Here is a 17,423-nt window from a genome sequence, read left to right as displayed (position 1 = left end):
GTAAGAGTTCTTTATATATTCTGGTCATAGGTTGTATGCATTGTCAATATGGTCTGGTTAAGGACTACTTTTCATTTTAATGATGACATTTAAAGTTCTAAATTTTGATGGAATCTCATTTATCATTTTTTTTCTTTTATACATCCTGTTTTTTACATCCTAGGTAGTTCTTGCCTACCCTGAATTCATAAACATATTCCCTTATAATTTCTTCATAAAGTTTTATACTTTTAGGCTTTCATATTTAGTTTCATAGAACCCTTCAAGTTATTTTCATGTATGGAAATAAAGGATTGAGGTTAATTTTTTATATATGGATACCAGGTATTCTAGTGCCATTTGCTGAAAACACTATCTCTTCCTCAGCTCTTAAATAGAGTTTATATTCTATAAAATGCTAATGTTTAATCTTTCAAAACTCAGTGGACCATATATTTGTGGTTTTATTTCTAGATTCTCTGTTTTATTCCAATGATCTGTATGTCTTACCTTACACCAACACTGCCTTGATTACTGTAGCTTTAGAAGAAGTCTTAAAATTAGGTACTAAACATCTTCCAACACTGTTTTTTTTTAAACTTTTCTAGGTCCTTTGTACTCCTACATAACTTTTAAATTTCAATATCCAACTCATTCATAGCAAGTATACACAGACCTGACTTTTTATACATACCTTATGTTTTCTAATCCTGCTAAATTCAAATACAAGTTCTAGGGGCTCCTAGAGATTTCTTAGTATTTTCTCTGTAGATGGTCATTTCATCTACATATAAAGATTTTGCTTCTACCTTGCCAATCCTATCCTAATTGTGTCATTTTATTGCCAGACTATTTTGGTTTGGCCTTATGTTTCAAAGTTTAGTAGACAGATAAAGAGTAAGCATATCTGCCCTTGTTCCCCACCTTAAGGAGAAAGTATTGTATCTTCTCCATTCATATAAGGCATTTTTGCTGGAAGTATGGAGTACATGTCTTTAATCTGTTGAGAAGGTTCTGCTCTACTTCTAGTCTCCTGATAGCTTTTACCGTGAACAGCTGTGGAATTTAGTCCACTATTTTTTCTCCAACTACTGACAGGATCATATGGCTTTTTCCTTTCCTCTGTTAAAATGATGACTTTTGGGGGTGGATCTTCCAATGCTGAACCAACACTGCCATCTCTATAATAAAACCACTTTCTACATACTGCCAGATCTGACTTCTAAGAGTTTGTTTTGTTAAACAAATTTCTATCTATGTTCATACTTTTTTCTTCTATTATCTTTATCCAGCTTTAGGATTAGCACAATGTTGATTTCCTAAAATGAGAAGTGTTCCTTTTTATTGTTTTAAATGTCTGATATAATTTATCAGTTAAAATGTATAGGAAGGAGCCTGTTGTTATCATATAGGTATGTTTTCAAGTTAGGAATATACTTTCTTTAATAGGTGCTCTTCAAATTTTATATTTCCTCCAGAGTTAATTTCATTAATTTGTCTTCCAAGGTACTTCTTAGAAGTTGTCAAATTTAATTCAAAACAGAATTTTGAAATAGGCTTTGTATATCCTTTTAAATTATGTAAAATCTGTGGTAATGTCTCATTGGTCTTGAGGTTTTAATTTTAAAAATGTATAATTGATATTGTGTAATCAGAAGTAAAGGTCTAAAGGAGCAGGGGAAGTAGGAGGGGTAGGGGAAAGGAAAGAAAGGAAAAGAAAAAATATGAGAAAAGGAAAAAATGGAAACAAAATCTTTGCAAATAGGGAAGGGTGGAAGGGGTGAAGGGAAGGCAGGGGAAGGGGAAAAAATAAGAACCAAGATACTCATGTAATGGTACAAAATCCCAATGATGTATGTAAATGTATTTTATACCTAAAATATACCAATAAACTTAATGGGGGAAAAATAAAAACAAAATTTTAAAAAGTTATTATGATATCACATTTCCAATTTTGGTGGTCAAAAAATGATAGAGCAAAACAATAATTGGAGTGTTCAGCAAAAGCATTTCTATGTTCTGCAATTTTCTGGATTTTTATACTTTGGAAGAAAGTAAATTTTAATGTATCTTGTGAGTTTTACAGCTATAAATATTTTCAATATATTTCATAGTTATAAGCATCTTAATTTTCTTCTTCTTACTGATATTTCTCAATTATACTTTATTAAGATATTAAAAATTCATATGGAAGAATCTATAACTGGATTTTTTATTCATTAATTTTTTTGTATATTTTAGGTATACAATATAATGAAATTCATCATTGTGAATTTGTACCTTTACATGACATATCTGGTTCTTTTTTTCTGTTTTTTTCATACCGGGGATCAAACTCGGATCCTTCCACTTGCAAAGGCAAGTGGCAGAACCAGTGAGCTAAATCCCCGGCCCCTCTTGATTCTTATTTTTGCCTCATTCCTCTGCCCTCACTTCAACCCCTCTGCCCCTCTCTATGTACAAAGACATTCTTTTCATTTTTTCCTTTTCTCATATTTATTCCTTTCCCTTCTTCCTTTTCCCTACCCCTTGCCATTCTCCTTCTCCTTTGGACTTTTTCTTATTGTTTCACATTATTTATTATACATTTTGACCCTTATTTACACTCTCAGTTTCTCACACCTTAGAAAACTATTTGGTATTTACATATGTGTGTTCTATTTATTTCACTTAAGTGTATGACCTCAATGTGCATCCATTTAGCTATAACTATTTCTAGTTTCTCATTCTTTATGGCTGAGTAGTATTCCATTTGATTAAAAAAACCCACATTTTCTTAATCTAGTCTCCAGTTGATGGGTATTTGGGCTGTTTCAAAGTTTTAGCTATTAAAAACTGTGCCATTATGAACATGGGTGCACATATATAACTTTGGTATGATTCTTTTATTTCTTTTGGGAAGATACCCAGCAGGGCAATACCTGGGTCAAATGGAACCTCTAGTCTTATTTTTTGAGGTATCTCTGTACTGATTCCCACAATGGTTGCACCAGTCTATACTTCCACCAACACTGGAGAAGGATTCCTTTTATCCCACAACCCCACCAGCATTGATTATTGGTTGACTTCTTGATAATAGTCATTCTTTCTGGAATGAGGTACAATCTCAGGACTGTATTTATTTGCACCTCTTGAATAACCAGTGATATGGGACATTTTTTCATATGTTAATTTGCTGTTTCTACCCCTTTGTCTGAGAAATGTCTGCTCATTTCAGATGCCCATTTTCAATTAGGTTTTCAAATTTGGGAGGTCTGACTTTATTAAGTTCTGTATATATTCTTTATAGTAGACCTTTGTCTGAGAAACAGCTGAAAAAAATTTTCCCACATTGCAGGTTGTCTCTTCTCTCTGTTGGTGGTTTCTCTTGCTGGGCAGAAACTTTTTAATAAGATGAGATCCCAATTGTTGATTCCTTGTATTAGTTCATGTGCAACTGACGTTTTCTTCATCAAACCTTTTTCTATAACAAAGCCTTCAAAAATTCTACCTAATTTCTCTTCCAATCGGTTTAATGTTTCTGTTTTAATACTTAGATCTTTGATCCATTTCAATTTTAGTTTAGTACATGGTGAGATATATAGGTCTAGTTTTAATCTTTGGCAAGTTGAAACCCAGTTTTTCCAGCAACATTTATTAACAAGGCTACCTTTCCTCCAGGGAGGATTGATGGCTCCTTTCTCATTTTCTTTTTTTTTTAAAGTAAAAATTTAATTTAATTTAATTTTTTTATTTATATATTAATTGGTACACTTTAGGTATATAATTCATTTACACTTATCATTGGGTGTTTGTACCTGAACATGATGTATATTTGTTCTTGTTTTTTCCCCATTACCTGTGCACCCTTCACCCCCTTCACCCTTCACCCTTCCCTATTTACATAGACTTTGTTTCCATTTTTTTTCTTTCTCATAATTTTTCCTTTCCCTACTTCCCTTTTCCCTTCCCCTCCTACCACCCCTACCCTTTTTGGCTCCTTTTTCAAAGATGATGTGGCTGAGTATGTCTGGAGTTGTCTCTGTGTCTTCTAATCTGATCCACTGTTCATCAGGTCTGTTTCTTTGCCAATACCATGCTGTTTTTATCAAGGTAGCTTAGTAGTATAGTTTCAAATTGGGGATTGTGATACCCAATTTCAATTTAGGGATTGTCTTTGTTGCCTAGAATTGCTTTTGCAATTCTGGGTCTCTTACCAAATTAATTTTTGGATTTTTTTCTCAAGTTCTGTGAAGCATGCTGTTGTAATTTCAATTGGGATTGCACTGAATGTATATAGCAGTTTTGAAAGTATAGCCATGTTCACTATATTGGTTCTTGCTATTGAGGAGCAAGAGATGTCTTTTCATTTTCTGATGTACTGTTTGATCTCTTTTTTCAATATGGTGTAGTTTTCAGAGTAGAAGTCTTTGATCTCTTTCATTAGATTGATTCCTAGGTATTTCTTTTTATATATATACTATTATGAAAGGAGTTGTTTCTTGCATACCTCTTCAGTGAGTTTGTTGCTCCTGTACAGGAATGCTATTGATTTTTGTGTGTTGACCTTGTATAAAGCTACTGAATATGGTTATTAAATCTGGAAGACTTTTGGTGGAGATCTTGGGGTCTTTTATATAAAGAATCATGTCATCTGCAAATAATGACAATTTACCTTCTTCATCTGCTCTCTTTATAACTTTTATTTCTTTCTCTGTCTAATTGGTGTGGCTAATGTTTCCAAAACAATATTGAACAGGAGTGGTGATTGTGGATGCCCTTGTCTTGTTCCTAATTTTAGTGTGAAGGATTTCAGCTTTGACCATTTAATATGATGTTAATTGTTGGTTTTTCATAGCTTTTATGAGGTTGAGATAGAGACCATCCATTCCAATTTTCTGTAGAGTTTTTCTCATGAATGGGTATTGGATTTTGTAGAACACTTTCTGCATCTATTGGGAGGATTATATGACTTTTGTCTTTGGCTCTATTGATATAGTATATTACATTTATTTATTTGTGTATGTTAAACAACCCCTGCAGTCCTGGGATGAATCCCACTTGTCAGAGTGTATGATCTTCTCAATAATTTTCTGCATTCTGTTTGCTGGTATCTTCTTGAGGATTTTTCCATCTTTCTTCATTAGTGGGTTTGGCCTATAGTTTCCTTTTTCAGTTGAGTCTTTCTCTGCTTTGGGGATCAAGCTGATGCTTGCTTCCAGGAATGAATTTGGGAATATTGCTCCATTTTCAATTTCATTGAAGAGTTTAAACAGTAGTGGCAATAGTTCTTCAGTAAATGTCTTGTAGAATTCAGCAGTGAAGCCATCAGGACCCAAGCTTTTCTTAGTTGGTAATTTTTAATTACATTTTCAATTTTGTAGTTTGATATTGGGCTGTTTAGAATTTTTAGGTCTACATTCAACTTTGGTAATTGATATGTGTCTAGGAATCTGTCCATTTCTTCTATGTTTTCCCATCTCATTGGCATATAAGTTCTCAAAGTAGGTATTGATGTTCCTGTGGAGTTCTGTTGGGTCCATTGTAATTTCGCCCTTTTCCATTCCTAATTGGATAGATGTGGGCCTTTTCTTTTCTCTTTTTGATAAAGTTGGGTGAGGATTTCTCAACTTTTTTTATTCTTGAAGAATCAACTCTTTGCTTCATTGATTGGGGGGGGTACTGGGGATCAAACTTGGGACCTTGTGCTTGCAAGGCAGGCACCAGAATCATGAGCTAAATCCCTGGCCCTGTTTTTTTTTTTAACTTATTTTCCACTTCATTGATTTTTTTTGGTATCATTCTCTTAGTCTCCATTGCATTGATTTCAGCTCTGCTCTTTATAATTTCCTTCCTTGTATGAGTTTTGTGTTTGTCCTGCTCTTTTTTTGTCTAGAAGCTTGAGGTTCAACATTAGGTTGCTTATTTGAGCTGGCTCTGTTTTCCTATATGAGTATTCACTGCTCTGAATTTCCCCTTGTAAGACTGCTATGAATTTCTCCCTTGAAATACTGCTTTCATTGTGTCCCATAGATTCTGATTTGTTGTATTGGGATTGTCATTTCATCTTAGAAACTGTTTGATTTCTCTTTTAATTTCCTCTGTGACCTATTAGTTGGTCAGAATTGGGCTAATCAATTTCCATGTGTTTATGACATTTTTGTGGTTTCTTTTGTTATTGATCACCAATTTCATTGCACTATGATCTTATAATGTACAGCAGATAACTTCAATTCTTTTGCCTTTATTTGAAGATGTTTTATGAGCAAGTATGTGGTTTATTTTGGAGAATGACCCATGTGCAGCTGAAAAGAATGTGTATTCTGATTTTGGGGGGGTGGAAGACTCTGTAAACATCTGTTAAGTTCATTTGCTCAAGAGTTCGATTTTGTTCTAGTATTTCATTGTTTTTTCTTTTTTTGCGTAGTTGATCTATCTATTTTTGACTGTAGGGTATTGAGGTCCCCCACTACAATTGTATTAGTGCTTATTTGATTTTTCATGTCCATTAATATTTATTTGATATAGTTGGGTGCACTGATATTTGGTGCATATATATTTATAATTGTTATCTCTTCCTCTTTGATTGTTCCCTTTACAAGGATATAGTGGCCTTCTTTGTCTCTCTTAATTAGTGCTGGTTTGAAATCCATTTTATCTGCAAATAGAATAGATATTCTTGCTTTGTTTCAGCTTCCTGTCCTGTGGAGTATGGTTCTCCACATTTTACCTTTTACTCTATGAGTTTATTTTTGAATTAGTATTTTGTTCCTCTATTGGGTTCCTGTAATCTTGACCATTATATGTGTAGGTGTATGTGCTTTTTTGATCATGGCTAGTCAGAGTCTTATATGCTTCACTTATCTGTATGACAAATTATTTTCCCCTGTTTGGGAAGTTTTCTGCCTTTACTTCTGTGAACAGTTTTTTTTATGTTGTTTGCACTATCTCATGTTCCTTCATTGACTTCAGTCAGTCCTATATTATTCTTCTTTGCATCATCTACCATCTGCTGTATTGATATCTAACAGTCCCTTAGTATTTTTAAGAAATCTTTCTTTTCCTGGTCACTAATCTTAATCCTGTCTTCTATATCTGATATTCTGTCCTCAGAGTTGCTCATTCTGCTGCATAAACTTTCAATGTAGTTTTTAATCTCCTGGATACCTGCTTGTATCTATTTTATGGATTCCATTTGTTTCCTATCCTGGGATTCCATCATGTTCCTCAGCTCCTCTATTTTTTTGTCTGCATCTGGTCTAGAGTTATTAATCATCTCTTTCACTATGAACACAATCTCTGTTGTTATCTGAGAAATTATTTCTGATTTTATTTTATCCAGATCCTCTTCATTGCCAATTCAGAGTCCAAGTGGTTGAGTATTTGTCCCATCTCTTTGCCCCTTGAAGTTGGCTTTGGTGATCTGGAAGTCTGGTTTTTGAGTCTTGTTTACATATCTTCCATTTCAACCTCTACAATCTGCTGCACTTTTGTTGAGGTGATTCTTTGGTATCCCAGTGGGCTTCAATTCTTAGCAATTCTCAGAGAGGCCTTCTTTGCTGCTCATCTCTGGGCCAATTCGTGGGATCAGAATGATGGCCTTCTGGGTCCCTGTGCTACCCTTTTGCCTTGGGGGGGCGAGGTTCTGGCTGTGGCCTGTGTACACTTAGCAATATTATCTGGGTGGGCCTTTGACTTTGGGCTGTGTACCTGAGTCCCTAGTACCTCAGTGGGCTTCTGTCTTGGTACTGCACACACTTACCAATGGTATCTGGCTAGGTCTTTGTCTGGGGCTTGCATGCCCAAGCCCCTTGTATCTGGGCAGGGCCTTGGCCGGGGTTTATGCACATACCAATGATATGTGGGCTGGCCTCTAGCTGGGGTCTGTGTGCCTGCTTAGCTGTTTTCCAGGTGGCATTTGGCTGGGGCCTGAGCCCCCAAGCTGATATTGTCTGGGCAGGGTCTTAGCTGGGGCCTGAGCACCCGGGCCACTATTGTCTAGGCAGGTTTCTAGCTGGAGTCTGCCTATAACCTTCTGTTTTTATATAACTTTATTTTTTTATTTAATCCCCTTAACATATGAATTTATAACCATTTTCTAATATCCAATGATTAATTGTATTGTCCTTTTTTAATTTTTGACTTTCTCTTCTCTAACTTTCTCTGTCTTTATTCTTTCTCCTTTTCTCTCTCCCTCTGTCTTCCTGTAGCCATATTTTGATTTCCCTATCAACCACACAAGTGTATTTTTTTTTCATTTTAAGAATACCTTTTTAAATTGATAAGTAAAAGTCATATATATTTATGGTATACAACATGATGTTTTATTTTATGTATACATTATGGATTGTCTAAATCATGTTATTTATCATATGCATTACCTTATATATTTATAGGTGTTTTCTGGTAAGAGCATATAAGATGTAGTCTTAGAAAATTTCAAATATATTATAAATAAAATATATTGCTATTAACAATATATTGGTAATCACCATGATTTATGGGATATCTCTTGAACTTATTCTTCCTAAGTGAAATTATTTTGCGTCCTTTGACCATATCCTTAATCCCCATCCCCATTCTATTCTCTGATGACTAACACTTTATTCTTTTTTTCTATGAGTTTGAATTTTATACTCCAAAAATGTAGGATCTTGCTGTGCTTTTCTTTCTGTGCATAGTTTATTTTACTTAATATAATATCCTTCAGGTTGTCTGTTGTAAATAACAGGAATTCTTTCTTTGTAAAGATTTAATAGTAGTATTCATATATATACATATATATATATATACATAAATTATTTTCTTTATCCATTCATCTATTGATGGGCATTTATTTTTATTTTTATTCCATCATTTGGCTAATGTGAATAATGAAACTATGAGCACAGAGTTGCATATACCCATCACCATACTGATTTTAATTCTTTTCAATATATGCCGATTAGTGGGATTGTTGTATCATATGATAGTTCTATTTTTAAAAAAAATTTTGAGGAACTGCTAAACTCTTAATGAATTTACTAGTATATATTCTTTCCAAAGAAGCACATACACTGGCTTTTTTCTATAACCTCATCAGTACTTATTTGTTTTCCTTTTTATAATAGATTGATCTCTTATTGTTATTATTTCCATTTGCCTGATTACTAGAAATTTGACTATTTATTGATATACCTGCTGATTATTTGTATGTCTGTTCATATGTTTTGCCCATTTTTAACTGGATTAAAAGAAGGTATTTTTCAGATTGAAAATCAATTAGATTATAACATTAATCAAGTTCAATATATGAGTCACTTTCCTTGTAAAATATTTGTACTACAAATGAATATCAACTATTAGTCCAACAGGTCATTGCTGTGGTGTGAACAGATGACCTTATCTAATTAGCAAAAAAATAACCATCCTCAAATACAGACATAGAAGTAATGATCTAATTCAGGAGAAGGCCAGGGTTTGTGTAATGTTTTCCCTTTCTTTCTGAATGTGTACTTTACTAATGAATTTGAGATGAAACAGAGAAAGATAAAGGCCATCCTTCATCTTACTTATTTGGGTTACTGCACAGTATGTTACTTTTCTTTTCATGTAAGGTAAGGAGAGATCAGGTGACTTCTTTACTTTTTATTTTGACTCTAATTATTAATGCATTTCAAGTTTCAAAAAACTTTACATCTTTGCACATTTTTTTTGCAAATTTAGGAAAAATTTCCAAAGTGAACAAAACAGATGCTGTATAAAACACACTGGACATTAAACTGACAGTAGTATTAGATCTCATTTGTCTTGATATTTTCATTTTTATCACATCTTGATTTGCAGTGGAAAAAGTGTAGTGCATGTATCTCTTTTCAGAAAACATTTACCTTAGACTCAAAAGAAAATAAGGCAGTGTACACCTGCTAAAACTCTACCATAGGATAATATTTCAATCAAAAAATTTACATGTTCCAAAGTCTACCACACTCAAGAATTTACCAAAAACTCTTTCAGAATAAAAGTAATCATTTTAGACACCCACCACTTGCCAGCTTAGTTGTGTGGGCACAGCAGTTGCGGGCTGATGGTGACCTGCTCAGTCTGACTTAATCTGCCCACTTGTGACCAGGAGACAGAGCAAGTGAGGATGCCCGGGGCACACTCACCAGCCTCCAGGTTAGCCACCTGGGTGCAAGCAACAACAGGCCCCGCCCCCAACCCCCCACCCCAACTGGACCCCACTGCCTCTGGCCTCTTGGCTGTGCAGCTACTTGGTTCCACACTACAGAGGCACGGGGGAGATAAAGGCCATAGTCCTGAGCTGCAGAAGTGAACAACAGAGAAAGGGCCTCTCTCGGGCTCCCTGATGGAAACTAAAGCCCACTGGAAAAGTGAAGAGAATCTCTGCAGTAAAGGCACACCGGACCACCATGCTTGATAAGTTGGAGGGATCATCATCTCCAATTGGAACCTGGACTATCTTCAGTGGAAAGGCAGCTGAAACCTGCAATAGAACCTTGCAGAATTCAACCCTGCAGGAATACAGGGAGCTCATCTTGGGACTTGCAGCCAGAAATGTGCCCGACTCTCACAGGTCTGTGACTGGCTTACTGAGACTCATTGACTTATAACTGCACTGTCCACATGTCTATAGTGACAGCAGAGACATACCCTGAAGGAAGCCCTTCATTTTTATCTTTTATTAGTTACTTTCAAAATTACTACTTTTTTTTGCTCTTATTTTTATTTTTTTCTTCTTTTCTAATCTTTTAAAAAAATTCTCTTTTTTCTTTCTTTTCTCTTTTATCACCCCCCCCCCCCGCCACACTCCTTGCTGTCCTACATTGTTCTTCATCTCCCTTTGTGTCCCTCTTCTGGCCCTAATTTGTATTTCTTCTTTATTTTTATTTTCTTCTCTTTCTTTCTCTTGCCTGTGCTCTCAGGCCTCACTGCTAACCTTCCCCTATTCTTCTACCTACCTAGTCCTCCCTCCCCAACTTCTTCTAACTCCCCATCCCAAAGGGTAAATGTGCTATATTGATGAGTTTATTCACTACAAATATATGGTGGGTTGGTCCTTGATTTTGATTTAATTCACACAATTAAATGTGATAGATTAATAACTACCACAAATTGTCATTTTCTAAGAGGTACTTGATGCTTTGTGTTGCTGATTGTATCACTTGGGCTAAGGTGATGTGATTGATCTAAACAGTTTTCCTTCCTGGTATAATGAAAATGAGATAGCCTCAGAGTCATTAGAGACTCAAAACCAAAAGACCAGCTATAGCTGGAAGACACCTCTGAGAAGCAATCATTCCATATGCATTCTAAATACATCACCAAAGATACTTACAATAAGCAACTTCAAAGAATCAACCCAGAAACTAAACCAAGGACAGTACCAAAAGCAAAAATGAGAAGACATTTAAGAATAAATTACCTTGCCTCACAAAGTATACCTGAGTATATATGTATTCATAAGAACTAAAACTATGCAAGCCAGAGTTTTCAGAAGCTAGAATTAATGAAAAAACCAAGGCAATATAAGAACTTCTTTAAGAAAAAAGTCAAAATTATTAATAAAATATTTTTAGGCTTATTCTAGGGCTTTAGAGGAAGCCCATGCAAAGGAAGAGAGGTAAAATTTATTTCACTAGCTTAATGGTAAGTTCTCTATTATTAAATTAAATAGCATTTTAAAATTCTAAAATATTTTTAGAAATAAACATAATTACAATTCTTACTTTCACTACATATATCCGATTTCTTCACATATTTCCATTTATATTTTATCTTTCATCTCTGCTTAATTTTAATAGATTTCCCTCCTACATTCAATAATCCTATTTAATAATATAAGGCTTTTTAAAATTGGCTTTTTATAATTTCAAAAGACTCACACATTTAGTATTGCCAAGTGTTATTGCTCCTCAAATACATAAGAGAAGATGAAATTCCTTGTCAAGATAATATTATTATATATACTCCATGTCTCTACATTCCCTTAATTGTGTTAGTGGAAATAATGCAGGCCATTTAAAACTATCTCTGGCCTGGTATGTTTATGCTGATTTCTAGCATGTTTTCCAAAACATCATTTTCTGCCTTTGGATAGTCTGGTGATAATTGGCACAATTTCAGCCATCTGTGGCCATGTCACATTGTTTACCCTGAGTAAAGGATAGCCAACTGCTTGTCCTAGAGACACAGTGGTAAAACCATCCACCATAGTTCATATTTAAGTTGTTAAATTCATATAATAGGCACAAATATCTGGAATGCTGAATCCTCATGCTGATCCAGCAGGATGTGGTAGATAGTTCCCTTTGTATATGGAAGACTTCCAGACATCAGGAGTCTTGGTTTTATTTTTGACTTGCCTTACAGAGTTGTCTGCTGGTCAGGTATACCTCTGAGGATTTTTGGCAAATGTTCTCAAATTTTAGAATTGTCCACATAAGCACCAATGCTTGACTGAATCCCTTTCAAAAGATATCACAGTTTTATATTGCAAAAAAAACAGTTCATGTTTTGAAAATACTCCCCAAACAAATGAATATGTTACATGAGAGAGTAATTTAGGTTATTACTAAAACACCAGCTAAAAGGATATGACATAAATTAGGTCTTTGAATCTGAGCATATTTTGACATATAACTTCAGTCAAGAGAAAGTTCACACATACAAAGTCATCCATTTGTATCCATTTCAAATGGAATTGTAGTGTTCTTTTGCTGCTGTGAATATGTTTTACCCTTGTGTGAATACTGTGAATAATTTTATTCGATGATTTCTAAACACCTTAAACATAATATCCTATGCTTTTAAATTGAATTTGGTTCCTTAATTGTTTAATATATTAAAGAAAATCACACACTGATAAGGAAAAAATTGTTTTATAATTTGACTTAAAAAGTTAGGAATTTCTTTTTCTTAATTTATTTCTCATAAATGATAATGCTTATATAATTATTGGCTTTCCCCATTTACTCAGTCATTCCAGTAAAGAGTAACAAGTTGATATTTATCAAATAGTGTGCTTGCAACATATCTTTCGTTTTGTGGGTACAAGATGAATAATATATTTAATAATTTTTTTATAAATGTCATTTAGTTAATGATAATTTATAGTGTTTGTCATAATTTTACAGATACTTTACAAAGCAAAGTAACCAGAAGAACTACAGTATCTTCATGACTTTCAATACTTCCAATTTGAGTTACTACCAGGAGGTGGTAATGATACTTTGTGTACTTGAAAGCTAATATTCAAAAAAGTAACAAAACTTACTTGTATGCAAAGATTTAATCATAACATTGACATTGTATTACTAAGCACAAACTTATTTTTAATCAAATATTAAAAGGAAAAGATTCTTTAATCAAAAATTTAAGGCAATGTTAAAATTAAAGTACATGTTCTCCATTAATTCAATTATTATCTTAAGCTATATTTCTTAATTTAATTCTACTATCTGTATGAAACAAAGTGTTCTCTTTTACAAATCATCTCATTATATTTTCTGGTTTGTGGAATTCTTTGACTTCTGAATACATTCTGCATTATCAGAGGCAATATGGCAGAAGTATTGCTCTGCTTATTAGTTCAAAGTGGTTGGTGGAGACTTACTCTTACACCATTCTCTCTGTATCTCTGCATCATTTACAATGAAATATATTCAGGGTTTTCTTTAATAAAAGAGATGAAAAATTGCTTTAAATGTTAAGTAGGAGTGGCTTAGGGATGTATTACAAAATCATTACCCTTCTGTGCAGAAGTTAATTTCCTACAGCACTTTGAAATTCCTAAGAAGTATAGAAGTCTTGCTGACTCATCATGCTTTAGGAGCAACACTGAGTAACTCAGCTGCTAACCATATGTAATTATCTTTACCTCCTAGTATGCCTTTACTCTGCACTTGATCTTATTCTTTTTTCCTCTTTTACAATGAGTTGATTATTAATATGAATGCCCTAACTGAATAATCATCCCCAATATTTTATAGGTAGTCTTTGAATCTGGAAAAAACTATTTCTATTAACTTGCTTTTCTGAAATTTCTAATGTTTGTTTAATATATGCATACAAAATTTTTTAAATCCACTGAAAATGTACACCCACAAATTCTTGGCAATTACAATTTGATAAGAAGTCCAGAAACAAGAGCTTAGCATAGCATTGTGTTCAAGGTCAGGTGTCACAAAAACTATGATACTTAATATCTAGGAAATTAAAAATAATGAAAAGGACTTGCTTTGTTGGAATTTAGAAACTTATTCTTCAGTTTTCTCATGGCTGTCTTTACTTCTTGATTCCTCAAAGTGTAAATTACTGGATTTAGAATAGGAGTAAAGATAGTATAAAACACAGACAGAATTTTTTCTATCAGAAAGCTGTTTTGTGGCCACATATAGATGAAGATGCATGGCCCAAAGAACATGAAGACAACAATGAAATGAGCTGTACATGTAGAAAAGGCCTTAGATGATCCTCCAGAAGAATGATTCTTGATAGTAACCAGGACAATAACATATGAGTTAAATAAAAGAATAAAGCAGGACAAAGCAATTATCCCACTTGTTGATATCATAAAGAGCCCCAGAACATAAGTTTCTACACAAGCCAGCTGGAACACCACAGGAAGGTCACAGAAGAAGCTATCTACCTTATTTTGACCACAGAATGGTAATGTGAGGGCGAATATGACCTGGCTCATTGAATGCATGATTCCCACAATCCAGGAAGCCGCCACAAGGGCAACACACACCTGGGGACTAATAATTGAAGCATAGCGAAGGGGCTTACAAATTGCAATATACCTATCAAAGGACATAGCCATTAGCAAAATAATCTCAGTACCAGTGAAAAGGTGTAAAAAGAACAGCTGGGTGATACAGCCATTGAAAGAGATGGTTTTGTGACCAGTTAGGTAGTCTGTAATCATTTTGGGGGTAGCAAAGGAAGCAAGAGACATATCAATGATGGAGAGGTTGGAAAGCAGGAAGTACATGGGACAGTGTAGATGAGAATTGGCTATAACTGTGATGATTATGAGGCTATTACCCACCATTGCTGCTACATAAAACAATGAAAACACCATAAAGAAAAATATCCGTAGTTCCCAAGATTTAGAGAGCCCCAGCAAAACAAATTCAGACACAGTAGACTTATTGTTCATATCCATTGTCATTCATAGGTAGAAGCCTGAATAAAAAAAATTAAGAGACAGTGTGATTTGATTGAAACACAAGCTCTAGTTCCAATAATCTATTTTCACATACTTTGTTTCCTCTTGAAAACTCATTCTTACTTTTTTCATCCTTCTCATTTATATATTGGTTTGAAAGGAATCTACAGAATAATAGAGATGTAACAAAAGAGCCCTTAAATCATATATATTGAAAATAATACTCTTTCTGGTATTAAATGGCACTCAACTGAAAATAATACTGTGAACAGATCTACCCAGATGTTTGTCTTTCTATTCTCTATATAATCCTAAGGATAAGGTCTAACATTTAATAACCACTTGTTTTATGGTGACAAACTGTTAAACACACATGTGTACACATATGTTCAGTCATTTAGAATTCATCCGCAATGATACCCTTGATGTAAAGGCATATAATAGTTACTTCACATGTAAAGGCTGTTAAGAAACAGTACAGTGAGGTGTCAAAGAAAGGTTGCAGAAAAGTTGTATATTACCAGAGAACTGTTAACACAATTACAGATAAAAGTTTCCTGGTTGAAACCCAGCAGAAACACAGAGAAAATTAGTTTTGCAAATGATTATGGGGAAGATTAGTCAAGGTTACTAAAATATAAAATATAGTTGTACAGCCAAAAAAAGACATTTATTAAACTTCTTTGGGTCACAATTTCCTTTTCATTAAAATATGAGTCTGCTTCTCCTACAAACATTACTTTTTACAAATTAAAATTCTACTCTTGTTTCCTAAAGAACATATATTACTTCTACGAGAAAGCATTCAAAAATCAATCTCTTTGATCCAACTTCCTTGAATTCTTCTGTGGTATCTGTCAAAATACGTAAAATAGTTTCAAACTCAGCTCTATGGCACAAGTATTAGACAGTGGCAGTGGAAAGGGCAAGCATTTAAAGTATTTTGTTAGAAATCAGTTATTAAACACTTTTACTTACCCGGTCTACAGCAGAATCAGGTCTTTAGGTTATCCAATGTTAAGTAGGCTTCTGAAAGAGATCTGAAGAGGTAATTTTAAACTTAAATGACCTGGATAAATCATTACTACTTCAGCAACTGTAAATAAAATAGTTCTTGCTGAGACTTGGGAATTGACCAAGAAATAATCTTGCAATGGGATTTATTAAACAAAAAAGATAGTGTCGGTGAGTTTACAAAAGGAAGATAACTTAAGAATCATATGGGAATTTGCAATGATTGTTTTCTCCTGGACCAGAGAGACTGGGAATAGAAACTGGAAGAATCATCATTTCGAAAGGCAGCAGGAAATACAAAATGAGCTAATTTAAATAAGTGCAATTGTTTATCTAACCCTGTACTGGAAACAACAGAGAATTAAGACTATTCAACATAGATTTCAAAGGCCAGGAGAGCTTAGAGTGAAGTGTTTCAAGTCCTAAAAGCAACAATTATTAACCCAGAGTCCAAAATATCAGATAAATGGATGCATCAATCAAGGCAAGTATTTAAACAAGAAACAAATAATAATGGAGTCATGAACAGAAAAAGAATACAATGTCAGGAATAAATCAGTACCTTTCTTCATGTAAAAGGCCTTAACTCTCCCATTAAAAGACACAGGTTGGCCGACTAAATAAAAAACAGTATCCAACAATCTGTTGCATTCAAGAAACTAATCTAATTCGAAAAGAAATTCATACAACAAAACTCAAAGGTTGAAATACAATATTCCATGCAACAGGAACATGAAAGCAAACAAGGACAGCAATCTTATACTCACACAAAGTAAACTTCAAGTTAAAACTAATCAGAAGTGTCAAGGAAAAATAAAGCTTGACTATAATACATGTCAGGAGAAACCTTTCACTATCCAATTTTTTGAAGATTTTTTGAGCTTCCTAGATGTACATATATTTCTCAACATTGGAAAATTTTCAGCTATTATTTTACTGAATAGGTTCCCTATGGATTTTCCCTTCTCTTAATGTAAAATCTGTTCACTTTAGTGGTGTCTTTTAGGTCTCATGAGCTTCTTCATGCCTTTAAAATATTTTTCATTTGGATTTTTCAAAACACTTGTTTTTAAACTTAGAAATTCTTTATTCTGCTGTCTCTACTCTGCTACTGAAACTCTCAGCTGCGTTTTTATTTTATTTTTAAGTTCTTTACTTCCAAGTTTTGTTTAGTTCTTTTTATGATCCCTCTCTGTTGAATTTTTATTGAGATCATGAATTAGATTCTCTTTCTTGCTGAATGTTAAATGTCATGAATTGTCTCTCTATTATTTTCCAT

The 17,423-nt window shown here is 33.9% G+C and overlaps 1 protein-coding gene across 1 annotated transcript; it reads right to left on the bottom strand.

Annotated features, from left to right (window-relative positions):
* Nucleotides 1-14,173: 14,173 nt before the first annotated feature.
* Nucleotides 14,174-15,127, bottom strand: LOC101696712 (olfactory receptor 4K2). Its single transcript, XM_004865092.2, has one exon. It carries the CDS (start codon nt 15,125-15,127, stop codon nt 14,174-14,176), a length of 954 nt encoding a protein of 317 aa, XP_004865149.2.
* Between the last annotated feature and the right edge of the window lie 2,296 nt (nt 15,128-17,423).

The sequence above is a fragment of the Heterocephalus glaber genome, unplaced genomic scaffold (assembly GCF_053883595.1).
Source record: "Heterocephalus glaber isolate CG9 unplaced genomic scaffold, H.glaber_assembly_v1.0 deba00001662, whole genome shotgun sequence".
NCBI lineage: Eukaryota > Metazoa > Chordata > Mammalia > Rodentia > Bathyergidae > Heterocephalus > Heterocephalus glaber.
Note: the sequence above shows the minus strand (reverse complement) of the source record. Positions and strands in the feature narration are given on the sequence as shown.